This window comes from Pantherophis guttatus, chromosome 1 (assembly GCF_059756535.1).
Source record: "Pantherophis guttatus breed Tessera chromosome 1, ASM5975653v1, whole genome shotgun sequence".
Taxonomy (NCBI): domain Eukaryota; kingdom Metazoa; phylum Chordata; class Lepidosauria; order Squamata; family Colubridae; genus Pantherophis; species Pantherophis guttatus.
The window spans coordinates 202,440,522-202,467,975 of NC_142063.1; the positions used below are offsets into that span (position 1 = coordinate 202,440,522).

At 39.1% G+C, this 27,454-nt stretch overlaps 1 protein-coding gene and 1 non-coding gene across 2 annotated transcripts; both read right to left on the bottom strand.

The window, feature by feature from the left end:
- Positions 1-994: 994 nt before the first annotated feature.
- Positions 995-26,308, bottom strand: HSPA9 (heat shock protein family A (Hsp70) member 9). Its single transcript, XM_034432296.3, has 17 exons — positions 25,731-26,308; positions 23,445-23,503; positions 20,893-20,980; positions 20,621-20,802; positions 17,947-18,071; positions 15,758-15,831; positions 14,882-14,988; positions 14,164-14,326; positions 12,598-12,690; positions 11,129-11,338; positions 9,202-9,429; positions 8,513-8,617; positions 7,857-7,974; positions 6,482-6,576; positions 5,145-5,237; positions 2,963-3,103; positions 995-1,878 (listed from the first exon to the last, which is right to left on the bottom strand). Exons 1-17 carry the CDS (start codon positions 25,791-25,793, stop codon positions 1,786-1,788), a joined length of 2,037 nt encoding a protein of 678 aa, XP_034288187.1. The 5' UTR covers positions 25,794-26,308; the 3' UTR covers positions 995-1,785.
- Positions 7,570-7,634, bottom strand: LOC117674519 (small nucleolar RNA SNORD63). Its single transcript, XR_004593883.1, has one exon. It is a non-coding gene; the product is annotated as a small nucleolar RNA SNORD63 (small nucleolar RNA).
- Positions 26,309-27,454: the final 1,146 nt, after the last annotated feature.

A 27,454-nucleotide genomic window follows, 5' to 3' on the forward strand; every position in this document is an offset into this window, starting at 1 on the left:
TATGCTACAGATCTCATTTAAGTCACAGGTCCTTGCAACGTAAGCAAAAGTTAAGCATTTATCTACACACACTATTTTTTTTTCTACTTATCATTACATTCTACAGATTTCAGTCAAACCTAGGGACTACATTGCTGCACCATGACTTCCAATCATTTTTCTGACCTCTGTTCATTCTGCTTACAAGATACTGGCTATGAAGCGTGCAAATAATAATTGTGTGATACTCCAACAGATGTAGTTTCTTGCTGTTGGTGTCCAAATCTTGATCATAGTGGGGACAGTGCAACAGTCTTAAGTCCAAGGACCAATTGTTAAGTTACTTTCTCAATGTTATTGTAACTTCAAATGGTCTCTAAACAAGGAAATTGTTAAGCAAGGACTACCTGTATAATGAAAAGCCAGTTTGGTGTAGTGCAATGATTAAGTCATCAAGCTAGAAACCGGGAGACTATGAGTTCTAATTGTGACTTAGGTATGAAGCCAGCTGGGTGACCTTATCTATTTAAAACATTTGTACAGCTACCCATCCTATTACAGCTCCTAATCAAAAACTAAAACACAAAAACTATATTACAACTATACAAAAACTATAAAAACTATAAAAGCAGGCAATGGCAAACCACTTCCAAAAAACCTTACCAAGAAAACTGCAGATTTGTCCAGGCAATTGACTTGAAAGTGCAAAAATACACATGCATCTGCTCCATAAAGATGCCCAACTTTCTTGGCAGTCAGGTTTCCCTACCCTTCTTATGGTTGTCATTTTTGCGCCTACTTTTAAATGCAGCGCAAAGAATGTTGTCAGACGCAACTTTTATCAGAGCAAGTTGTATTAGCTCAAAATCCTTATTCTTTTTGTTTAGCACATTTGCAAAATTGTATAGCAGATCAGCAAAGAAGAATTATGCTTTTGGAGACGTACATTAACAGAGGTGAAAGAAGCCCCAATTTGTGTCTCATTTGATAAGGAGAGTACCAAAGAAGTACAAAGTGCAATATAACTATTTATTTGGATTCTGCAAGATTACATTCATATACATTACCACTTGTAGGAACTACCTGTGAAAATTTAAAAAAAAAAATGCAACTTGAGTCTACAGCAGGAATGGTATCTAGGAATACCACTGGGGCAAGGAAAACAGAATTTTTACACAGACTACTTAGTCAACTGAGAACAATTTATTAATAGGGAATCAGATTTACTGCAAGGAAAAAGACATTGGACAGAGCAGAAACCCTACAAAAACAATGCATGGAGTATCCATGTTGTCTTGTGGTTGCCGCTATATTAAAATAAGTCACATTTTTTATATTAAAGCTAAGGTGTAGACCTGCTTATACTTTCCCAAGTAAATTGTCAGCTGATGACCACAGTCCCAATATCATCTCTTCCCAGAAGCAGAAACCTGTTTCCAGAGGAGACTCCGTTATTAGGGATGGAATTCACAATTCAGCAATGATGAATCCTACTCCCACTCTAAATTTTGAGACATGGTTTCTAGACCTTCAAATTAAACATGCCGATTCCTTCTGCTCTGAAGTTAAGATTGCCAGGAATTCCCAGTGAAAACTGTCACTGACCTCTCTAAAAGTTACCTTGCATTAATTTTTTTTAAATCAGATAGCAATTTGACTAAATTTATACATTTCAGAAAGTATGTATAGAATACTGCAAAAACACAGTAAGACATAAATCAGTTCACAGCTGCTCAGGAAAGTCCTTTGGCTATGAAGCTGTGGAATAGTGTCCTCTTTCTGTTCCAGTCTACACAAGACTGCAATTTACTGCTTTTCCTCCTTCTGATCCCCAGAGCTCCCTGAATCATGTGAGCCAGAGCCTTGTGAACTTCCAGAACTCTCCCGCTCTGATGCCATCTGTGAAGAGAAGCATGGTATTGGTTTAGTTTTGGGTGTGTTCTTCTGCCCTAAGGAACAACTCAGAATGTGGGAAGAATCACCCCAACCAACATTCTCTTCTGAAGAATATGTTTGGGATCCTCTAACAACAGAATGAAGACATCTGCATTTAGTTATGGTGGTACTATCACAGAAACATTCTGCATTCTTGAAACAGAATTCAAACTTGAAGATAAATAGGAGTTTTAATACTTTAGTTAGACATCTGACCACTGATTTAAATACAAGGTGAAGAGTAATGCCTAAGATAGGGTGTTGGGTGTTGTACTTCAGCAACATCTGGAGGGATACAGATGCCTTAAGACCACAGGGACCAAATATATGAATGTTCAGTATTGCATTCTTAACTCTCATGCTGAAAAAGATAAACCGTTGTTTTTACTCTGAATGATATGTAACCGTCGAAAAGAGATATATTAATTTTTATGAAACTGGATATATTTTAAAATCTGTGAACATAGGCAAGTCAGTTAACCTGTAAGCACAATTAATGTTAGAGCACTGCTATGGCTCTTACTTTCCCAGCAAAAGACTCTATAAATGTCTCCACCCGACAGTATGCGCTGAAAATGTATACTCACTGCACAGAATACATAGAAAAGAATGTGCAAAAACTAAAATGCTTATTCTGTGGTATGATTTATGTGTCCTGCGCATAAATCTTACACAGCAACAAAATAAAAATGTATTCTAAGAATCATTAGTTACACGTGATTTGCTGAATAAATTACTGACACAGCAGTTCTGCAGGTCCACAGCATATGGAGTCAAAATCAGACATGTTAACTAATGATCAAGGTAATGGGCTTAGTGGAGGAAGAATTCAAGTTTGTTAACCCAACCTTAGGTTCTTAGAGAAAATATAATTTAATTACTAAATTATCAGTAGTTTAGCCCATAAGGATTAGCAGTGCATTGGCTGTGTTTACATTTCCTTCCTTCAATTAGCTGCTCCTTTTTAAGGTCATTGGCACATATTTTTGGGATGTGAAGCTGGGTCTTTCTCTGCCCAGACAGATCCTTCTATATGTTGTCATCCTACCTTTTTGTAGGCCATTTCAAAAAGTTTCAGGGATGCTTGTTGCAGGGACATTGCTGCCTGCCGGATGTTTTCGCCTGTTTCACTATCTTTACGAGCCAGTAACTCCCGCATTTTTGCAATTTCTTCCTTCAATTTGTTGCACTATAAAGGAATTGCCAAAAAAATTTCAGGTTTTAGTGGAATATACAATAATAGCATGTAATCTATACTATTAGCAAGACACAATCGACTTATATCACTTTAGAAGGCCCCATAACTGATGATCAAGTGTCAGATATATTCACAATGGAAGACTTCAGAAATAAAAACTCTTCATCAACTGTGTCTAATATTCTGATATGAAGCTAGTTAGTTTTTCCTGTTGATTACTGCAGCCCTCAACAGTTGGAAAATATGTTTGTGAAAGGGAAAATATAACATAAAATGTAAGTCTAATTACTTTCAGTATCCCACAGCTGTAACATCCATAATATATTGTTGGGTTGGGTTTTAGATGTATCTTGCAGATTAGATATTTGGGTGCATGACTTGAAGGAATTTTATTAATCAATTTTATATAGCTGCCTATTCACCAAAGGCAACTCTGGGCTTTTAGGAGTATTTTCTCCTATAGCACATGAAGAGCTTTTCTTCACCTACAAGGTGCCACCATGCAAAGCCATCTCCTAGAAACACAAGGACTACTGCAAGACAGAGAAAGGAACCACCCTTCTTCATGTTTAAGAGAAAGCACAAAGCCACCCAATCCCAATCTCGGCATATGGAGAAAACTGATGGGTTCAAAGAAGGCAAGCTTTTCTTGCAATCCTGTTGACCATAACAGGAAGATTCGCAGATCACATGTAACCTGCAGGATGGAAGCTCTCTCCTCCCAACTTCATCCTAAATCTTGGGTACAAGGTAAGAGGCTGGAAAAATACAGCTGCCTTCATAAATCTAAGCAGATGGACAGCTAGCCATCTTCAGCAACATACAACAGAAGCCCATAGTGTTCCAATCTGAAGAGAAAAAGCATAGATGCCTAATGCAGACCATCTGTTACACTATAGTGTGTAGATGCTATTTTCCTTTTACTCAGTGATTCACAAAAAGGTAAGCTGTAAAATTAGCTTTCTTAGAGAAGCAGTATCAATTGCAGCAAGCATATTGCCTAATCGAATTAAGGTGATCAACCTGGGCTGCATGCCAATGCAGAATACAAGAGGGATTCATATAACAAAATGCTAATGCAAAACATTGCTGCACACAGAAAATTAGCTTAGCCAGGGAATTCTTCTAGAACATGTCTTCAATATACTACTTTTCAACAGTCTGCAAATACATTCATTTGATTTTCTATATATTATGAAGGAACGGTCAAGTGTCATAGAGGACAGTAATCCGCAGGAGTCAGTTCTTTGAAGGAAACATTTTGGGGGGGAAATTTAAAAAGCAAGCTGGAAAATTTAAGACTAAATTCGTGAGTTCAGCTTTATTACACATAGTCTTCATCTAGCAACCACAATTGAGACTAAGTAAAGCAGTCACTAAGTAGGAAATCATGTGACTAAAACTATGCTTTCCTCTCTCCACCCCCCACCCCCTTTGGGATGTTCACCCTGGTGCTAGGATAGTGACTGGAAACTGAAAAGAGTAATCAGTAATTCCAAATCTTTGGCTTTTGTTTGCCTCCTATTCACTCCACTGCTCTTTGGACTGCTCCCCTTAGTGCTAAAATAATTAACAAGAATGGAAGTAATGTTTGTATTTACATTCATTGAAGAAGAGATTACCAGAAAGTAAGAAGGCACATAATGGGAATACGCTGGTTGGTTTGGATAGCACAATTGTAGCTGCCTGTGCTTTTGATGTGTATTCCCCACTGTGTACTTGCTTACTCCCTTGTAATCCTTTCTCTCCAGTCTCTCTGCTCTGCAAGGGGCGGGGGAGAAAAACAGGTTAGGCACAGGGAAACATGTATAGTGATTACGTGACTGAGGAATATTGCAAAAGTTGTTAATGTGGACATTATGGAAAAAAAATTAACAAATTAGTGATAAAGTAAGTTTCCTAAGTTGCATTTACAAAATAAATTTAGAAAGGTAGATTTACTTAAAACATGACCAAGCAATGCAACACATCCATACATGTTCATTTTAGATTTTAAAAAACTCTTTATAAAAAGGCAGCATGGTAGACCTACTTCATCTGCAGGCAACTGATCTTTAAATTCTTCCATCTTGGATTCTGTGTCATGGATTATTCCTTCGGCCATGTTTACAGCTTCAACACGTTCCTAAAGAAAACAGTAACTTTGTTAGACAGAATATAAAAGCCAATTTGTACTAGCTAAGCATCTTACCAACAAGACACTTATTTAATGTGCACAGTCAATGAACTCTTGAAAGGGAAACAAAACTAGCTAAATATGGCAAAACACACATTCCATTGATGGAAATGTTTGCATACTATCAATTTTACCATTAGTTTTTCTTTTCTGTAGCTGCACAAAGGGGGGAAAGTGTTTTCTTTTGAAATTAAGGGCCACCAAGTAAAGTAATTTTTCAAGAATTTCCTTTTTGGGAGCAAATATATTTCTTTTATCATTGACCATTAGAATTTTTCATCGGTATAGGAGATATTTTGGCCATTTTGTAAAAAAATAAAATAAAATCCTGGGATAACTTAAGTCATCATTACTTGGAAGACGGCATATTGTTTTTGCTTTGCATGGGTAAATATTAGGGATAAATAAATCTGGGAGTATATAGAAAAATATTTATAGGAGAAAACCTATCCTAACTTGCATGGAAAATAGCACCAATTTCTTCAGTTCCTTGTCTGATTCCCAGATTAACCTTCCTCTTTAAAAGCAGTAACTATAGCATCCCAGTTTGTAATTTGTGTTGCATTCAACATCTGTATGAAATATATGAACTGAAAGCAGTTCCAGACCCCTGAAAGAATATTTCAAAGGGATCGACCTTAGCTTTTTTCATATTGTGATAATCAGAAATTTGAAGGCTCTTTAAGTCACATTATTTGATTTTCTCTACATATTGCTTTGTTCTTGTTTCAAATTAATATATATGTCAATACAATTTGGGGAAGAAATATTATAGCTAAGAAGCTTGATGTGATGCCAAAGTATATTCCTAAAGCATGGAATTTGCCATACCATGTGGAATTCTGACTCTGTGATGCCAGACATGACCAAGATTAATTTTATGTAAATTGAATCCTATTTTCCTGATTTGGTGGACTTTTTTGTTAGTTTTCATTTGTCACTTTCAGATTATTTTAATATCTTTCTGCCCTTTGGGTTTTTTCCCCGTTATTGTTGTAGGGTTTTGTGGATTTTTTTGTATTTCATCATTTAAAAAAGAACATTCTAAAAAAGTCAAGCTAATGGAAACCAAGGTGTTCTTAATTCGTACAAATGCTGTGCAGTTGATGTTAGCACAGAAGCTAACTTATAGCTGACTTTTATTTGAAATAAATTTCAGGCCAATAAGCTGGAAGCCATCTTGGCAACTTTACCTTTTTCCGTCTGTCTTCTTCTGCATATCTTTCTGCATTTTTAACCATGTTTTCAATATCATCTTTACTAAGACCACCAGAAGACTGGATCACAACTACAGGATAATAAAAGAATTTTCTTTTTACAGAATGCTATCATAGAACAAACTCAACATGCAACACGCAGCAGGACTGCAATATTTTATATTAATGAATCACAATCATACCTGGGAAAGATTTTATATCAGGAAAACATCAAATGTGGGAATGCTACTCTAGGTTGACTAAACCAGTCTACATTAAGACCAATGTGGGCTCCCACTTAAATCTATTTTACTAGACCAGTGATTCTCAACCTTTCTTTACCATGGACCCACTTTAAATACCTTTTGTGGCCATGGGTCATGCCCATAGACCCCCAAGACGTAACTCAAGATTTAAATCATAATTTCTTCAGGCCTTTGGGGATCCCCCATGACATCACAGCCCTCTAGGGGACCATGGACCACAGGTTAAGAACCACTGTACTAGACAATATTCCTGCCAGTCTATGACTGTAGAATGTAAAGTACGTAAAATATTGCTAACAATTCCTACTTCATGTCCTTTATCATTTTAGCATAGATAAGCTTTTGATACTAAATGTCATGTATTTAGTCCTTGACTTATGATGACAATAAGAGCTATAAAATTCATCATTAAGAAGTGTGATTGGGGCTGCACCCAATTTTGCAACCATTTTTTTCCAGTCATTGAGCAAATAACTCGTGGTTGTTGGGTAACCATGTGACCATGACTTGTGACCTCCTGCCATTGACCTTATTTTTTAAACTTATGGGAAAGTTATGAATGGCGATCACATGATTGCAGGGCAGTCATAAGTGTGAGCTGGTTGCCAAGCACCGAGATCACAAATATGTGACTGCAGGGACACTGTGATGAACATAAGTGCAAGGATTAATCGTAAGTCACTTTCTTCAGCACTATCATAACTTCAAGCAGTTGCTAAATGAATGGTCATTAAGCAAGTTCTACCTGTATTGTTTGGTTGCCATCTTTAAGAGCACTATCTATAATTTCAAAATTACACCAGTTATCTACCTCAATGCTGTGCTCAGTCAAAAATCTTCCACACACTTTTCAGAATGATGTGTTGATAATTGCATCATAGCACACAAAGCACTTGATTCTGGCCAAGTGCTAAAACTCAAAAATTGTATTAAGCATTTCTAGAAAAATGTAAACTTGGCAGAAAATGCAATGATAAAATATTACTAAATTTTGGCAATTTACTGCAACAAACTCTGCTGGGTTTATCCTCCTAGCTGGCTTTTGCAATAATAGGCTCTCAACTATGCCCTTCGGTTTTTAATGCAGCAACAATCCAAGTACTTACTCTGTTGTTCTCGTCCTGTACCTTTGTCTTTTGCAGATACATGGACAATTCCATTTGCATCAATGTCAAATGTTACCTCAATCTGGGGCACTCCCCTTGGGGCTGGTGGAATCCCAACCTGGAATTACAAGGTACACTGCTGTTGATTTAGAGAAGACCCATCGGTGTAATCAACTCTGTCTTTCCAAGCAAACTAAAGTGAAGTTACTGGTACAATCTATTATTCACTACAGCAAAAGATTTATGAAATCTGAAGAGAAACCGCAGTAATCTAAAGCAAAAGTTATCTTTATTACTACATATTTCTTTACAATTCTAGTATTTGTGCTCAGGAAATTTTACTATAGATGCCTTCCTAGCATAATGTTCCACAATTTACATTAGAAAAATGTTATCAGAAAAGCATCATGAAGTGTATACATTCTATAACAGTGAAGAATTTTCTTCTTTAACCAAATTATGTTATGGCAATCTGTTTCCATACTTATCTGCCAAACCTAATAATTTAAAGGAATTTAAACAAAGAATTTTCATCAAATATTCTGTCCTGTTCTAGGCAAGCTTTGTGTTTTTATAGGAAAAGTAAAAATTACTTTCCTTTCATTCATGACTATTGTTTTAGATTAAAAAGTACATTCAGCAGAATTCCAACATACCAATGTGAACTGGCCAAGTAGTTTATTGTCACCAGCCATTTCCCGTTCACCCTGATGAACTTTGATCTCTACTTGAGTCTGCCCATCAGCAGCTGTAGAAAATACCTGTGGAAGCAAAGCACATTTCATTCCATTATTGCTACTTAACACAATCATATAACTAAGTAACATGATACGGTAATTTCTTGGAACAGAATGGAACCTCAGTACCTGCTCCATGAACTGTTAAAAAGCACAGGAAATGCCAGAAAAACTTGACGTCACAAGTGGCATATCAGCCCCACAGACACATAAATACATTTCAGGAGTTTGACAACCTGTTGTAGCCTCCTGCAGTTATATAATCCTCCTTTTGCAACATCTTTTATCATTTGTGGCAAAACACACCTATTGGATTAGATTAGGACTCACAACCATGTGGTTTGCTTATCTACTCTGTGATTCACTTAATGACCACAGCGATTCGCTTAATGACTGCTGTAAAAACACTTGTAAAACCAAGTTTGGTCATGTGGTGACTCATGTACAACCTGAACAACTCTGACCAAAATTCTGGACTCAATTATGGTTGTATGTTTAAGCCTATTTATAATGGCAGAATGGTTAGTGCAAGAGAGAATGGGGCAACGATGACAAAATTTAGATGACTTTGAAATATTGAGAAAAATTTTAAGAACACATCTTCTCACCTGGCTCTTCTTGGTTGGGATAGTTGTATTCCTATTAATAAGTTTAGTGAAAACTCCACCTAGAGTCTCAATTCCCAGGGAAAGTGGAGTGACATCCAACAACAGCACATCGGTGACATCTCCAGCCAACACTCCTCCTTGGATGGCAGCACCAATGGCAACAGCTTCATCAGGATTGACTGCTTTACTTGGAGAACGCCCAAACATATCTTGTACAGTTTGCTGTACCTGTATGGATAAATTCATATTTAGCAGCAATACACCAGAAAAATGATCACATACCATAGAATGTGGCAGGTGGATTCAGCACCTGAAAGGAGCAGGGAATCTGGAAGCTCAGATATAAAAGTATGCAAGACTACTGTAACATCCTACAGGAGTGTTCAATTTGTCCAACAGAATAGATGTGGAATATTTACTTTTTCACTTTGCAGTAAGCTATGCCCAGAATAACACTAGTCCAGTCCATAAAATTAATCCACATGAAAAAAGTATAATAGATGGTTATAAGTAAGAAGCTGCAAGAAGACCATGCATTCCTTCAGTGAAATTACTGCTCCTTCCCAGAAACCCAAGAAATAACCCACTCCTTCAAGCTGAAAAATCTCTTTCAATGCTTTAAATACCTTCCAGAGTTTATACATTGAATAGAATGCTGATATGACAAAACCCCCCACAAAAATTAAAAAGATGTAAAGTACAGGTAGTCCTCAAGATACAACTATAAGGGAACTTACCCATTACAGATGCATGTCGTGAGAGTTGTTAGGCAAAGCATCTCAATTTACAACCCCACTCCCATCGCTGCTCTCCCCAATGAATTGCTAAACAAATACCCAGGTTATTAAGTGGAGAATAGGGTGCCTCAGTGGTGGAGGAGGCCCTTGGGAGCCTAGTACAGGCACAGGCACAGGCCCGCCTGCCCTGGCCCTCCCTCACCCCGCAAGATGCCGTGCTCAGCTTCCCACCACTTGGCTCCCCACAGATCTTTTCCCACTGCCACTGCCCCTCCCCAGGTCTTAAAAGTGTTTCCCACCCCACCAGATCAAAGACTCTCCTCCTCACTTATCTTTAAAGAGCTATGAGGCCTTCCAGAGCACTGGAATGGATTGTTTCTTTGTGTGGCCGTGTGGTATGATCCTGGAAGCAGCCATTTTGTTGTAACCACAAAATGGCCACTGCCACTGGGTTACTGTCATGTAGCATGGGGACAAACTACTTAGTTTTGCTGCCTCACTGATGTCTGCACAGTCCTGCAGAAGCTTTCTGCAGCATTCAGCAGACCCTGTTAAAAGCCAGCAAAATGAAGCAATTTGTCTGGCAGCTGCCATTTTTGTCCCAGCACTCAAGAGGTGGAACAAAATGGTGGTCGCCTCTGCACAGCCCAGAGATACGTGGCCTGCCCTCCTCCTTCCATGAGGTCCAGAAAGCTCCAAAAAGTAAGTGTGAACATTGATGAGTGTGTGGAGCAGGCTAAGTGCTGTGGAATCATGATGGGGTGGAAGAGGTGCAGGGGCACTGCAACATCCATGCGGTCATTTGTAAGGGAAAATGACCACACCAGGGGTGCTGCACTCATCGTAACTTTGAAACACAGTCTTACAAAATTTTGGACTGTCTGCTGGAACTTTGAGCCTTCGTTAACTGACCTGTTGTCTTTTGAGGACTACCCATAGATTCATTATCAAAGCTATTTTAGGTCTCAAACTTAGAGAGGATAGCAGCAATTCTGCAAAAACAGCAGAATAGCCCATATAAAGGGTTACGGTTAAGTTCTACACAGCCATCTCTATTGATTAACACATTTTTATTTTTGCTGGGTTCTTTTTTAAAAAAAAAAGCAAGCAAAGCATAGTCCAAAGGGCACTTGGCCAGACCGCCATGACAGGATCTTCAAGTACATCAAGTCAAAGAGGAATGATTGTACCTTTGGCATTCTAGTCATGCCACCAACCAAGATAACTTCTCCGATGTCACTCTTGCTAACTTCTGCATCTTGCATGGCTTTCTGACAAGGTGCTATTGTCCTTTTAATCAGATCTGCCACAATCCCCTCAAACTGAGATCGAGACAGCTTCATATTCAAATGTTTTGGTCCTGAGGCATCCATTGTAAGGTATGGCAAGTTAATGTCAGTCTGCAATACAAGATTAACGATCATTAGAAATAAGAACAATTAGAATTAGAATAATACTTATTTGAAAAGTATTCTGTGATGCAGCTATTTGATTTTCTCCAGGATACACTGTTCCCAGATTGGTCCTTCAGCAATTGATCTTGCAAAGAATTACTGTCCTTAATGGATATGGCAGCCCTCAAGTATAAAGTTTCTTTCGAAAGCCAATTAATTGTCCAGAATGTATTCTCTTGGTGTGGTTCATTTAAGTAAGTCTCCATGGGAATAATTCCTAATTCAGTATATTTTACTAAATGGCTATCATTTTTTCCCACAACTCAAAATCACAGCATTTATTTGAAAATCACAATACTACCTCACCCATGACTGTCATCAGTATTTCAATTTTTCTTTGAAAACAAGATAGTAAGTAAAACCATGAAGGGTTACCTTTTCTGCCATCTATTTCGAAATAGTTTTATTAATTTTGAAGATTTTTATTTTGTCTACAGTATTACAACAGACATGAGTCTCAAAAACAATCAGTTTCATGGTTGATATATGGTTAAAAGGAAGTCAATTTTAATAAATAAATGGGAAACTGCAAGCTTTTCTGTTAAATAGTTGCAATCTCAAATTATCGATTAGGTTTAGGCGTATCACTTGAGATATCGCCAGGAAGACCCTGTAGGATAAGGGACAGAATCTGCACATCTTCCAAGGGAACATTTCCATTTTCAGTTTTAAGCTTTGCATTATTGACCTCTATGCACAAACACATTCATTTCTTTGGGAGGATTGATATAGTCATGTGAAAAAGTAAGTAATTACATCCTCTTTGAGTTCTATGGTATTACATATCAGGACATAGTAAAAAATCATCTGGTCTTTAGCAGTTCTTAAAAAGTAGGTAAATACGACCTCAGATGAACAACAGCACATGACACATTACACATAGACACAATCCAATAAAATGATATATAATACATTATTACTTACTACATAATAATTTAAAAAATATTTTAAAACTATTAAGCAGAACTAAAACAAAAAGAAAATGGAGGGATGTTAATAATAATAGAACCATCTCACAAGTGGTTCCCATCTCTTGCGGCCCTGAGGCCTACTGATATAACCAGGTCTTGAGGGACTTTTGAAAGCTCTGGAGTGAGGAGGTCAACCTCATCTCTGGGGGAAGAAGATTCCACAATGTGGACGCTACAGCATAAAAGGCCCACCACTGAGGATCCACCAAACGTAGCTCATTTTCAGTTCCTCACCTGGACCGAAGAAGAAAGTTCACATTTTGCTTTTTCAGAAGCTTCCCTCACTCTTTGCAGAGCCATATTATCTTTAGTCAGATCAACCCCTGTCTAAAAAGAAAAAGACAAGTGTTGAAGTTCACTGTCTTCTATGTAGTCTTGATTAAATGCTAAATAAATCTAATTATTAGAATGAAAGCTTAATACAGAGAATCCACAACAGGTCATACAATCAGCATTCAAACTGATTCTTTCTGCATTCTAAGGAAGACAGGTAACATCAATCCTTAACACTAGGCTGCCCATTGTTTAAGTGATTTTACAACAAATGTGATGTACCATGGAAGGTTTTATCTTTATATTACAGATGCTAGAAATCTTTTTAAAATTCACATTTGAAGAAAAAAATTTGAGCCATACTCTGCTCCTAATCCCATACTATGGTTCCCACTAGCTATATACATTCCCACTCAGAAATGCTAGATAACAATTTCCAGTTCTATTCTATTTGCATTCTAATTATTAAATTGTGAATATACAATCTAAACTAGATCCAGAATGATGAAAGAGGGGAGGGGCTGGGAGGGGAGAGGAGAGGAGAGGATTTATCCTTGCTACTGTATTAATAGTATGTACTGGATATTTTGAAATATAAATGCATTCATTTATATAAATTGGTAAGTCAATATGCAACCCCCTTATTAACCAATAAACTCCCTGTATGAATGTATACATTTCTCCTTCAAGCAACTTCTCCAAGTTTAGATTTGGCTCAGTTTTTTCTTAAAAAAGATAATTAAATGAACATATTAGTATATGCAGATAACATCCACAATGGTAGAGATCTATGAGCCTAGACTGCAATATAGATATACAGTGTAGATACAAAAATTATAGTGAGATGTGTCTTGACTTTACCTCATTATAGTCTGAACACATCTAGGGAAGGACACAAAGCATATAGCATGAAGGAAATCCATGCTACTGAATGTGCGAACACATTTCTACAAAGTAATTTCAGTACCAGTTGCCCTATAACCTTCTTCAGTACTTTCATAAAGGAACTGCATGAAATGCACTATCTGCTTAACTGAAATATTTTAATCCAATTTCAAAATGGGCAGTCTTGATGTTGTCTGAAGTGTTCTGACCTCAAAAGAACCCACAGGAGGGAGCATTCCCAGTAAGGTTAGAAAACTGTAAGACTGTACTATCTGAGCTCCCAATCACCTACATTTGAAACACCTCTTGTATATTTTTTTGAAACTCATCCTGTCACAGGGAAACAATGGCTATTAAAGAAATCAACTTATTTTAAGATTAAATGTGCTTATTTCATTGATACTGCCACCTCGAAGTAATATTTATGAGGTAGAGATAAGCTTTGCCAAACAGTTATTGAATTATACAAGCAGTAAAAAAACGGTACAAATTGAATACAATAGCACGATGAAAAAAAGTGAGATATTTTGGTTAAGTAAAACACAAATTTTGAAATATTAGTACCAGAGTTTTCTTTTTCAAATTAAATTTACACTTGAAAGAGTTCCCTGAAAATCAGTTTAAAATATATAAAATGCTTACTTCTCTTTTGAATTCTTTTACTATATGCTGCAACAGCGCCTGATCAAAATCTTCGCCACCCAAGAAAGTATCACCATTTGTGGACTTGACCTCAAACACTCCCTTCTGAATTTCCAAGATAGAAATATCAAATGTGCCACCACCCAAATCATAAACTGCAATACTAAAAAAAAAAAAAAAAAAAAAAAAAAAAAAAAAAAGGGGGGGGGGGAGAGAGAAGACAGACACACATTAGCACCAAATCTACACATTAATGTAACATTCAGTTCATACTAAATTCTTCCAACATTTGTTCTATTGAGCTATATTTAATCTTTCAGAGTTCATCCATTATCACAGCATCTGATAATCTGATCTTAGAAGTTTCTATTTATGACACCTTATTATAATGTTCTTTTGGCATCAATGGCCTTTGTTCTGCATAGAAATGGAATGTAACTATGTTCTTTCTATCTTGTAAACATGTTCAACTTCTTTCTATCTCTGATAAAAGTGTATCACTTGGTTTGTTAAGTAGAGAGGAATTCAACTGAAAATTTACCTGAAGGCCTTCCAATTCATCATAGGTCTTAAACAGTGCTCTTTATATAAAGCTATACACTGAAGCTGGCAGCTAAAGGAATTAGCACATCTGCTGCTCCAGTAGGTAACATAAACCAATAAAGCACACACTCTCAGAAGTAATATTGCAAAAAGCATGGGACTATTATATACTTACACTTTGTCTTCAACCTTATCTAATCCATAAGCTAGGGCTGCAGCTGTTGGCTCATTAATAACTCTCAAAACATTCAATCCAGCAATCTGTCCAGCATCTTTAGTGGCCTTTGAAGAAAACAGCAATCTATTAGGTATTGGTTGTTCAAGCAAGGGAAAATTCAACACAAAGAGGTGAATCTAAATTATGCTTGCTTCTGCAAAGGAAGCTTTTGTTCAGTCACCTTCCACCCATGGCCCATGCATTCTCAACCTATTCTAGAAAATTATCCAGAACAGATTACAAAACTATACCAGGATTTGCAAGACGAAGGAGAATTACGGATTATTTTTATTTATGGTTTATTTTAGATAAAAACTTCTGATGCAAAGTAGGTTTTTAAGATATGAAGTTGGATTACTGTAGATGCAAGTTGCAATCTTAACTGTGTTCCTACATTTGCCTGAAGACTAGGTTTCCACCAACTTAATATACAGTATTTCTAAAATGGGAAAATTGAGTTTGATTTGCTACAAATAGAGCATTAGAAACAGAATTTTTTTTCCAATTTAACTTCTTGTGGGAAGCTTTATCACCTTTCCTTTGAAGAAATACAGTATTTACTGCACACTGTTTTTGAGCTCTTAATGGGTGAGCTTTAATTTTATCCCTATTTGATTACATCTTCCTTGAATACTAATTTTAGGTAAGAAAAAGTGGGGTAGAATTGACTAAATGAAAACAAATGAATATCTACTGTCAAGTAAAGCAAGCTGCAGTACATTCTGAGATCTGACCAAAATATTTCCATAAGGGAACATGGAAGTAACTATAAACATCTTCCTGATCTCTCTCCTTCCATCAAGAGAAATGAAACCCCAATTTCTGCAACCATACCTGTCTCTGGGAATCATTGAAATAAGCAGGAACTGTGATGACAGCATTTTTGGCAGGATGCCCCAGGTAATTTTCTACAGAAGAAGAAGCATACTTTTAAGAGAGGTCACTATTAAGATATAGTCAAAAATTTAATCTGGGTAGAAAGATATGTGGCAGGGGTGAAATCTAAACATTTTTGCTACCGGTTCTGTGGGCGTGGCTTAATTAGTGGGCATGGCTTGGTGGTAAGGTGATTGGGAGGGCGTGGCTTGGTGGTAAGGTGGGCGTGGCCAAGTCAATGTCACTTCTTTGCCCTTTTTTAACCTATAAAACACAACACAACACAACTGGCTCACCCACAATGTAAAAGCAGCTGTGCTAGACCCAAAATGGTCCCTGCAACAAGCAGGAACCTCACAGCCACAAAAAGCCCCAAAAAACAATTTTTACACTTTACGCACACAAAATTCCACATACAGCTCTGTGAGATTTTGTGTTTTGTGTAGTTAGAGTGAAACACTACAGAAACACACTAAATCTCAGAAAGCTGCACAAATATTATTTTATTTTATTTTATTTTTATATAAAAGCAGCTAAATTTAAAACTTCCTAAACTTTAAATGGCTAGGTCTAAAAAAGAACAACTAAAAAAAAACCCAATTAATTATTTTTTTAAAGCTCCCAAAGGGGAAAAAAACTTACCCAATAGAACAGGGGTCTCCAACCTTGGCAACTTTAAGACTTGTAGACTTCAACTCCCAGAATTCCTCAGCCAGCTTTGCTTTGCTGGCTGAGGAATTCTGGGAGTTGAAATCCACAACTCCCTGCCTGCTTGATTGCAGGCAGGGAGATTCAGTTGCTTGCTGATGCAATGGATTGCAGAGTTTACAGCAAGGCATTGCGACCAGCAGCTAAGGTAAGCAACCTGAGGGGGGGGAGGGGGAGGGGGAGGGATTTTTGCTACCGATTAGCAGGCAACTCAGCTGGGGTCGTCAGAGCTTGGATCGTCAGAGCCATTTAAAAGAAAAAAAGTTTTTTTCTTTTACATGGCTCTGGCGATCCAAGCTGAGTTGCCTGATTAGCAGGCAACTCAGCTGGGATCGTCAGAGCTTGGCTCGTCAGAGGCATGTAAAAGAAAAAAAAAGGCTCTGATGATCGTGCGGCTCAGCTGGGCATGGGGGCAGGGATTTTTGCTACCAGTTCTCCGAACTGCCCGCCGCCATTGCTACCTACTTGCCCGAGCCGGTCCGAACCGGGAGCATTTCACCTGATATGTGGCTATATTATAGAATTTGGAAAAGTATTACAGATCTGCTTAATATTTCATTTGACTAAAATTAAATGTAATTATAACAGCTTTTTAGGGTAGGCTTCAAAAGTAAGATGCAAACAAGGCAATATTGACATCCACATTAGTGAGCATCAATAGAACACTTTGTGAAATTTATTTTAATTAGAAAATCAGTTAAAACTAGTATTTAAGAAAGTCTTAGGCATGCAAGCCAATAAGAGGAGGATCCAATTCTCAGGCTAGCCCTGAGAGAGTCTTTTACTTATATGTGCCAGAAAATTCCCCTAAAGTATGGTAGGATTGTTTAGGGGAAAGGCAGCCCTTCACAAACATGGTACTAAGTGTTTAAAGCTTTAAAAGCAAGTTTAAAACTGAGAACTGGACCTGGAATCTTGCTGGCAACCATTATAGCCAGCATTTCAGACTTCTTGGATCCTGGCAACAATATTTTATACTAATTGCAATGTTGAGCTTGCCCTCAAAAACTACCCCAAGCAAAATATATAGGAAGGATATCAGTCAAAGATAGCCAGTGCAACCTCTGGACTTACTTCTCCTTTGGAGAGGAATTAGAATCACAATATGTTTTAAGCATAGAGCAGACTAATTAGCAGAAAAGATGCCACACCCCTTATAAAAAGGTTATACATCATCTCCATTTAGTCCTTCAGATAAATCATATTATCAGTTTTCTGCTGCAAATCAAAGTAACAGAACCCCAAATAATCTAAGTGTCAGACCTGGAAGCCATCTTTTACAGCCTCGGAGTCTTCTTTCATTGGGGTGTTACTTGGAACCCTGACATTAAGTGTGAGTTTTGAATGGCATAAAAGAAACATCATATTTTACCCGTCACCAAGTTATTTGGGTTAGAAATGAAGCCTTAGAGCAATCACAAAAATTCTGCTGTACAAACCTGAAGTCTCTTTCATCTTCATTAAAATAAAAGCACCAATCTGGCTTGGAGAATAGAGCTTTCCATGAGATTCTACCCAGGCATCACCATTGGAAGCACGTACAATTTTAAAAGGAACATTTTTGCTGAAATAACAAAAGTTTTCAGAAGGTTAGAGCATAGCACTTTGTGGCAACACCTAGCTAATTCTGATCTGAAAAACATAAATCACAAGCAGACCTAGATTAGTAATTAAATGGAATATTAACAAAAATCCCAGAGCTATAGGCTTTGCCAAGGTTTTTCTTAGGCCACAGAACCCTAGATCAAGAGGAAGTAGGACTTCTGCATGTCAGATGACAAGCCCTGTGCTTTTTTACCTTAGCAATAAGGGGTTATGGGAAACCTCTTCACAAAGAATTCCAATTTTTAGTCCCAGATAATTTTTTTTACTTTGATCCTCTGTAGTCCTTCCCCCATCACTAAGATAAAATTTTAGAAGGAACTAAGGAAAAAAAAGATTTCAAAAGAGACGAAGATGTTTTTTCCCTTTAGTCTCTTGTAGAATCTCCCATGTATTTTATGGCAAAAAACTATTGTTAAGACACCAGAAACTCAAGCTTGAGTCAAAGGAATATTTGCTATTTAAAACTGTCACAACTTTCAAAGAATTGGAATAATACAATCTTTGGTAAAAGATCAAAGTTAGCAGATTGTAATATCTTAATATATGTATTATTACTACTTTAATATTACCCCTAAACCCCGATATTGAATTTTCCATTAGTGAAAAAACAGCAAGCCAATATTATGTATCTCAATGTTAACTGTTTCTTTCTGATTTCCCACCCACAATACTTAGGGTTAAATTTGGAAAGCATGTGGGTTCAGAACAGGGGTTTGCAACCTTAAACATTCAGAGCATTTGGACCCATTTCTCACAGAAAACATTGGGAGCCACAAAATCTGGGTGGACGTGGCCAACTCAACGTCACTTTTACCCAGTCACATGACCCCCCCCCCATGCCTACCCAGGTTTTGTGGCTCCCGGTGTCTTCTGTGAGAAATGGGTCTCTTTCTACCTCCCTCCCTCCCTCTCTCTTTCTTTCTCTCCCTTCTCTCTCATTTGTTTCCCTCTTTTCCCTCTCTCTCATTCTCTCCCTCCAGCTCTATCTCTCCCTCTCTCATTTCTCTTGTTCCTTTCTCTTCCTCCATCATTTTCTCGTTTCTCTTTTTCTCCCCTTTCTCTCATTTCTCTCTCCCTCTCATTTGTTTTTCTTTTTCCTCTCCCTCCCCCCTTTCTTTCTATCCCTTCTCTTATTTGTTTCCCCATCCTTTTCCCTCTCATTCTCTACCTCCAGCTCTCTCATTTCTCTCTGCCTTCTCTCTCTTGTTTCTCTTTCTCTCCCTCCATCATTTTCTCATTTCTCTCTCTGTTTTTCTCCCCTTTTCTATCAATCTCTCCCCCCCACACACACACTTCTGTCTGTCTGTCTCTTCTCTCTCTCTCTCTCTCTCTCTCTCTCTGAAAGCTGAGGCTGGGCCGACTTGGCGAGCTCCCCTTGGGGCTCTTCGCTACTCCTTTCTTCTTGGCAACTTTTTGGAAATCCAGGCTGGCTGAGAAATGAGCCACAGCGGTGGCTTCACCAAAGACTACCCCCCCCTCCTCCTCCTTCCATGACCTCCTGGACGGCTGTTGTAGGGCCAGGAGGGCAGGCATGAATAGGGATACCCTCCACAAGTGAGCAGAGCGGTGGCCCTGGCTGCGTTGATTGAAAAGCATCTTTCAGGTGGCTTTAAATCTGGCGCGGGGGATTTCCGCCACCCTGAGGACGCTTTTCAATCAATCCCGTTGGAGGAATAAAGAAGCTCAGAGCAGCGAGAAAAGAGGGCTGGCCCTGCCAAACCTCTCACGCCCACCCCGGGGATCAGGCTCAGAAATAGCTGGAGTGCCCTCGCCAAAGACGCTTGCCCATCCGCCTGTCAATCCACCCACTCCGGGCCCCTTCGCTGCGCTTTGGCCGAGTCCAGCCGCTCGCTTGATGTTATCCCCGCTTGTGGGCACCCTCCCGGCCCAACAGCCGGTCAGGGGGTCATGTGAGGAGGGTCTTCGGCGAAGCCACAGTGGCGGCTCGTGCTCGCTCCTCAGCTGCGGACCTGTCCCCCTTTCCATCGTATCCTTCTCCTGGATCCCATTCCCACCTCGCCAGCCCTCATGTTAGCGAGGTTGGTGTTGGCCAGTCATGTTGGGCCAATGTCTCGGGGTGGAAAGCAGGTCATGTGACCGGGTTGGCACAGAGCCCCAGGAGAGGGGTCAAAGAGCCACATGCGGGTCAGGAGCCATAGGTTGCCGACACCCGGTTTAGAAATAGAGACTGGTTTTCAGAGAACTCAAATCCTATTTATGAAAACTATGATTTTAAAACAGAAAAGAACATTCCCAATTCCTAAAATTATGAAATTTGTACATGCCACTATGTCACCCAGATCATAATAATCTTAAATCTCCCTGCGAGTATCCCAACAAATCAGAGCACAATTGTAGATGAAACTTCACATACTTCAGTTACTTTGAGAACAACTTTCGAATTATTTAACTCCCAAGCATTAAAAATGTGGATCATAGGTGGAAATACATATAGGTATGCAGTTCATTTTTTTTAAGAATTAAAAAAATCTCAAAATGTTTCCTCACATATCTTTCTGCACTTCTGGATCATCATATCGCCGCCCAATCAGACGCTTGGTTGCATAGAGTGTATTGTGAGGATTTGTTACTGCCTGTCTTTTAGCTGGCATGCCAACCAATCGCTCTCCCTCACCGGAAAATGCTACAACAGAAGGAGTGGTTCTGGCACCTTCTGAATTTTCAAGCACCTGCGTAAGACAAAATAATTATTTGGTATGGGCAACTATCATCAAATTTATAAAAATCCTGACTTGGATCAGCAATCTGATTTGACTCACTTTTGCCTGCTTTCCTTCCATGACTGCCACACAAGAGTTGGTTGTGCCAAGATCAATCCCAATAACTGCTCCTTTGATTGCTTCTGAGCTGAAAGGGAAATGTAAGGCAATCAGGCTTAAAAGGAATTTAGCACCTAGTTTTATTTCCACTTGAAGAGTAAATGGTCTATTTCTAAAGAATTCAACTGAGATTTTTTAAAAAAACCTCTTAACCAATTAGTATTGCCTTCCCCAACACAGCAATCTTAGCTACAATTCCCAGAATTTACAGCCAATGTAGCTCTTGGTCATACCAAATGAAATATCAATACCAAAGCTATTGAATGCCAACCAATAACAGCATCAAATTTATACCATTAACCACGATCTTCCAGTTTTGCTAAATAAATAAAATAAATATATGCAAAATAAAATTCAGCATATATTTGCATATGCATGGATATGGATGTATTTTCCTTTGTTAGTTTATCCAATACTCCTTTCAGCCTAAATGTTTTCAAAGAAAATACAAGGCAGAAATTAAAATAATTGTTCACATGCTATGAATAGAAGAAAGCTTTTTACACCAATCTCTGGAGTTGGTACAACTGCTATATGAAGCTGCAATATACACAGTATATGGTATAATATCATATATACACAATATACACACGTTATATGTACACACACACATTCAAAAGGGCTTTTTAAAAAAATAACTTCAAAAATAACATTGTTACACTGAAAATGTGTTAACACAGTACATTTAACAGAATTGACAAAGAAATAAATATACCATTATAGATCCTCAACGTATGATCTGAATTGGGACTGAGATTTGTGTTGCCCTTGTGATCATAAGTTGAGGCACCTACATGACCAGACCTGATTTTTTTGACTGTTTTATGATGGTTGTTAAGCAACATTGCTGTCATCCAGCAAATCCATTCTCCTAAATGGGCATCTTTTGCTGAAAATTGGCAAAAAAAAATTGTCATGTGACCTTAAGATCAGGGGTGGGTTCTACATTTTTTTACTACAGGTTCTGTGGGCGTGGCTTATTTTGTGGGTGTGGATTGATGGTCATGTGACAATTCTTTAGGATTTAGCAGAGGTACTGGTCTACCAGGCTTTTAACTGCTTGCAGAGCTGTATCGGTCTACCCATTTGTTTTTGGAGCGTCCCGGTCTACTCATTTGTTTTTGGAGGCACCGGTCTACCACCACACTGCCTTTTAACACTGATCAGCTATAGGGCGGCAAGAGTTTAAACAGTTTTTTTCCTTCTAGCCGATCAGCTGGGACTCAGGAGGCAGCAATAGATTGGGGGTGGAGCCAAATAAAAGGTAAGAATAATGTGGGGGGCGGCGGGGGGGGCAGAACTGGTTCGGTGATGTCATATCGTCACCACTACCGGCTTGGCGGAACCGGGAGGAACCCACCACTGCTTAAGATGCTGTAACCGAGTTGAACCCAAATTGCGATGATATGACTGAGAGGGGGGGAGGGCATTTAACAGCTGAAAACAGTCTTGCTAAGCTCACAACTTTGAACGTTAAACCAGTGGTCTCCAACCTTTCTGGCTCTGTGGACTGGCGGGGTGGTGGTTTTGTACACGCGTGCCATTATTACAAATGCAGTTTTGCACATGCATGCCCTCACCCACCACTTCCACGGCCCAGGGATTGGAGAACCCAGCATTAAACAACTAGTAATAAATTGGGGACTACCTGTAATGCTTTGCTTTTAAATTTCTCTATTACCTTGCCATTCCCATCTGTCCCTTTGACCTTTGCTTGCCCAAACTTCATTATTCCCAGCAATACCAATGTCACTACCCTTTCTCTGATGTTTTTTATGCATGCCACTGCTTCCCAGGCAGCCTCTGTAATTTCAAACCCTTTCTGAAAATTCCAAAGATTTTTTTTGCAAAACTCAAGGTTTTATGTTCCACTGCAGATATTACTTCCATTTTTATTCTTTTGCTCCATTTAATCATTTATTCATCTTTCATATCATCTCAATTACGAAAACTATTTATACTGCATTATACATTCCTAGTTAATGGCTTGCTGTTATGCTTTGGAAGTAGAATTGCAATCTCATTTTAGATGTAATTTATGCCCAACAGCCAGAATCTTTTGATATTACACTTATCTCCAAAGATTTCAAAATTCTGAACATCAGCAGAAACTAAAACTGATTTTCCAATTCTCTTCTTGAATATGTTTCTTGTAATATGTTGACTCATAATTGTAAAAGTTGTGGAAAATAGTAAGAAAATATACATATTTATATATTTGCACATTTTGTGCACTGATTCTATCAAATATATATTCATTCTCCTGATTTCCAGCTCTCACTTCTCTCCCCTCCCTTTATTGCTGCCCATTTCTCTAATAGAACAGATTTTTTTCAATAGTGACATGGTTTTCACAGTTTTTTCACCCACATATGAAAAAGCTAAAAGCTTATTCAGCCATATTATGAGGTTTACAAAGTGTTCCGGAACAGCAACTATTCTTCATTTTAATATACAAGAAAATCATTTTGAGCTTTAATTTCATTACTTACGCATAATTCCTGCTTGCTACAGTTCTGAGGATATCTTGACTTAAACCATTCCAGATGATCTATAAATACAACAAAGCCAATAACAATGCATTTATAAAGAGCACTTCCATTCTTCACTGATAATGCTGTCTTCTTCCAACATACTCCCATGCTTTACCTGCAAAACATGCCTATCTAAATCCTATCTAAAAAACATTCAGTTAAGCAAGACCCTTTCCTCACCCCTTAGAAAGGGTATCAGTAAAATTGCTTATAGTCAAAGATGCAGTACAAAACCTGCTTGGTGTGCAGTCCTAGAAATAAAAATAAACAAGTCTGAGCGCATTCAAGGGGACTCATTAATAAAGAACCACAATATCAGTAGATCTGAAAACTTCCATCCAAGAAACACACCCCAAGAAACACTACATTTCAAGGAAATTTCTACTCTGTATTAACTGTTGTATCTTAAACAGCCCACAGATATAATTTCAGATATGTTAAGTTTTGGCATAGAAGACCTTTCACTGTTTGTTTAAACAATAGCATCATAAAATTATACTATAAGCCAATATATCTTAACACATGGATATCCAACCTTTTGGCAAGCTGGGCCGAACTAAGGGAAGAGGAATTGTTTTGGCGTACTCTCTCTCTCCCTCTCTCTCTATATATATTCCCATGCTTTATCTGCAAAAGATGCCTCTCCTGAGAAGAGAATCCTATCTAAAAAACATTCAGTTAAGCAAGACCCTGAGGAAGGAGGGGGAGAGTGAGAAAGGAAGAAATGAGAATGAATATATATTTTCATTCTTCTGGGGGATAGGAGAGAGAGAGGGAGAGAGAGAGAGAAATGAGAATATATTTTTCATTCTTCTGGGGGGTAGGAGAGAGAGAAATGAGAATGAATATATTTTTCATTCTTCTGGGGGTAGGAGAGAGAGAGAGAGAAATGAGAATGAATATATTTTTCATTCTGGGGGGTAGGAGAGAGAGAGGGAGAGAGAGAAATGAGAATAAATATATTTTTCATTCTTCTGGGGGTAGGAGAGAGAGAGAAATGAGAATGAATATATTTTTCATTCTTCTGGGGGTAGGAGAGAGAGAGAGAGAAATGAGAATGAATATATTTTTCATTCTGGGGGGTAGGAGAGAGAGAGGGAGAGAGAGAAATGAGAATAAATATATTTTTCATTCTTCTGGGGGGTAGGAGAGAGAGAGAGAGAGGAAAGAGAGAAATGAGAATGAATATATTTTTCATTCTTCTGGGGGGTAGGGTAGGTGCTGCCTTAATGTAACTTTGCTGCCTTGACAGTGGATTTTAAGTACAAAAATGGTTCAACGTCCTATTAATGAAAAACAAGAAAGATCTGCCTTCTGCCAGCCCACTGAATGCAAGGCACTGCTTCTCATCAGCTGAAAGTGGCAGCGGAGCACGTGGCTCCTTCCCTTATTAAGCGGAGGCTGGACAGCAGCCTTTCCATAAGAGGGGGGACGGCGACGATTTCTAATCCCTCTAATCCCCGTTTCTTCACCCATGCTCTCTTTCATTTACTGTCATTGCAATTTCAGGGGCTGCTATACAGACGATGAAGCCCAGCTCTCTCTCTCTCTCTCTCTCTCTCCTGTGAAAAGGCACCAGAATTGGCAGGCGTTTCGTATAGAGGTCAGTCAGGCCTACTACCTTCCAGGCTCATAATAAAGAGCCTCTCTTGTTGCATAAGGGAAAGGGGGGGGGGAATCCGAAGCGCTCGACGTTTCTAAACCAAAGGCCACAGGTTATTCAAATACATCTTGAAATTCTCTAAAAGATTTGGGGTGTGTGGGGGAGGAAATCGTCCCATCGCGACTGCCCATGTGGGACCATATCGAAATCTTCCAAAAAAATATTGAAGGGGGGGAAACCCCCCCAAAAAAACCCACCAACCGCCGCCTTCCTATTTTGCCCGGAGGCAGCACGATGAGCAATTTAACGAGCTGCTAGTAAAAGGAGACGGATCCATTTTGTGTGGGGGGAGTGTCCTTTCTTTTTGTGGGGGTGGCATCGATGCCGTCGAAATTATCCTGGCCTCCTGAGACGGTAAAAACCACGGCACGGTCATGGCGCAAGGCCCCTGGTCCAAGCGGCGAGCGGCCCCCCGCTTGCCAACAAAGGCTAAAAGGACACACATGGAAGGGCCCATTTTAAAAAAAAAGGGGAGGGGGGCCTCCGAAAGCCCTTGACTCCCTCCCTTCTGCCGGGAAAGGAACCGGCAACTGCCTCCCTCCCTCCCTCCCTCCCCCTCCCCCCCCTCCGTCGGGCCTTACCTGGGCGGGCCCCGGGACTCCCCCTCCACGGCGCAGAACGAGCACGCGGGCAGCGCTCAACATGGTGGCAGCGAGAGAGAGAGAGAGAGAGGAAGGCCGCGGAAGAAGCCGAACAGCGGGGGGGGGAAAAAAGAAACACGCGCGCGCTGCCGATTACGGCTTTCTGGAAGTCTCCAGCCCACGTGGGTAAGAGAAAGAGGCGTGACCGGGAGGGCCTCTCTTGGAGCTATAGGTGTCCGGATCAGGCGCCCGATTAAAATAGGCCGTCAGAGAAAACCAGGAGAAAGTAGATTTCCCTGGATTTGAGATTTTAAAAAGGTGTATCTTTTTCTCTCTCTCTTTCCCGCTAAATTCTTAATCTTAATCCCCCAAATAACGCTTATCCCACAACAGGCTTTTTCGAGACCGGCTTTACTGGCCGTTGGCGGGAAGTCCCCAAGCTTCAAGGTCAGAAAGCGGAGGTGGATTGATAGATGCCTTTTAACCGGAAGAGGGGAGTGGGAGATGACTTGCGCGAAGCCTTAGACGAGAGATTGGGCGGCAGAAGAGTTTTTTGTGCTAGAGGGGCTTCCGGAAATGACGAGCGCGCGCTATTTAGAAGCGGCTGGTGAAATAGGTTGCAATGCTGCGGGGGTGGGGCAGTGAGCTTTTCAGCCAAAGCCGATGGAGTTGCTCAATCGGACCTTTAAACATGAACGAAACTGAATGAGCTGCGGCTCGTTAATTTTTTTGTTCCAAACTGCCTTTAAAAAAACAAACAAAAAAACTTAGCAGCAGGGTAATAATTGATACAGGGGAAAAAAATGACACACACAAATGATGGCTTAAATAATATATGGATAACTGACACGGATAAATAAGTGGCGTTCCTGATGGATAAAGAGTTTATGGATTCAGAAGGATCTGATTGTCTTTCCTTTATTGTGTTACTTTTTTTATTTTGTTTTTGTAGTATTCTCAGTGTGAGTACCAGTTTCCCCGCACAATGGAGACCTGGCATCGTAACATGTGGCATTGTCTTCCGTGTTCTCCCGGCCTCCTCAGATGCCTATATATTTAGGAAAATTTGTCCTATTTCTCTTGGCTGCTGAGCATCAGTTCTGTTTGGGATGGTTGATCTTAATGGTCTGGGATGTGTGGTTGGCTTTTTTTTTCTCTTTTTTTAAAGGAGAGCTAACCGTGCTCGGCAGGCAAACTAATAGCATTCACCTCTGAATATCAAAATGGAAGACGTTAATCATGCAAGCAGTCCATCACGAACGACGCTATTTTTTAAAACAAATATACCCTAGGTTGTTTTTGCTTCAGCAGCTCTTATACTAAAATTGGAACAATACCAAAAAGATTAGCAAATATATAGATTAAATAGATTTACATTGTATGAATATAAATATAAATACTGTATAAATGCTATGTGTAGAATAGCCCAAAGCACATATTCCATTAAAAGTTCTGTGAGGATGGGCTCCAGCACGACTCTTAAAGCTCGGAAGACTAAACCCCTAGTCCTGGTGACTGATCCAGATTGGATCCTGCAATATCCTGAGATACGTATTTGCCTTCATTTGTTAGAAATTTCAAGGACTGATATTTGGCAGACAAAATATTATCTTTCCCATTAAGCACAGCAAGTAGATTACTTGACTGCCTTGTATTCCCACATGGATTTTTTAATCATTATTTTCACACTGCATGTTTATACAGAGTTCACCACTTAAGCCAGG

Excerpts from the sequence above, each read along its gene's own strand:
- HSPA9 (XM_034432296.3), bottom strand. The coding sequence starts at position 25,793 with ATGTTGAGCGCTGCCCGCGTGCTCGTTCTGCGCCGTGGAGGGGGAGTC. Across the intron at positions 18,072-20,620 it reads CCAGAAGTGCAGAAAGATAT|CAAAAATGTTCCTTTTAAAA; the intron begins GTGAGGAAACAT and ends TTGTTATTTCAG. Across the intron at positions 15,832-17,946 it reads GAAGATGAAAGAGACTTCAG|AAAATTACCTGGGGCATCCT; the intron begins GTTTGTACAGCA and ends CTTCTTCTGTAG.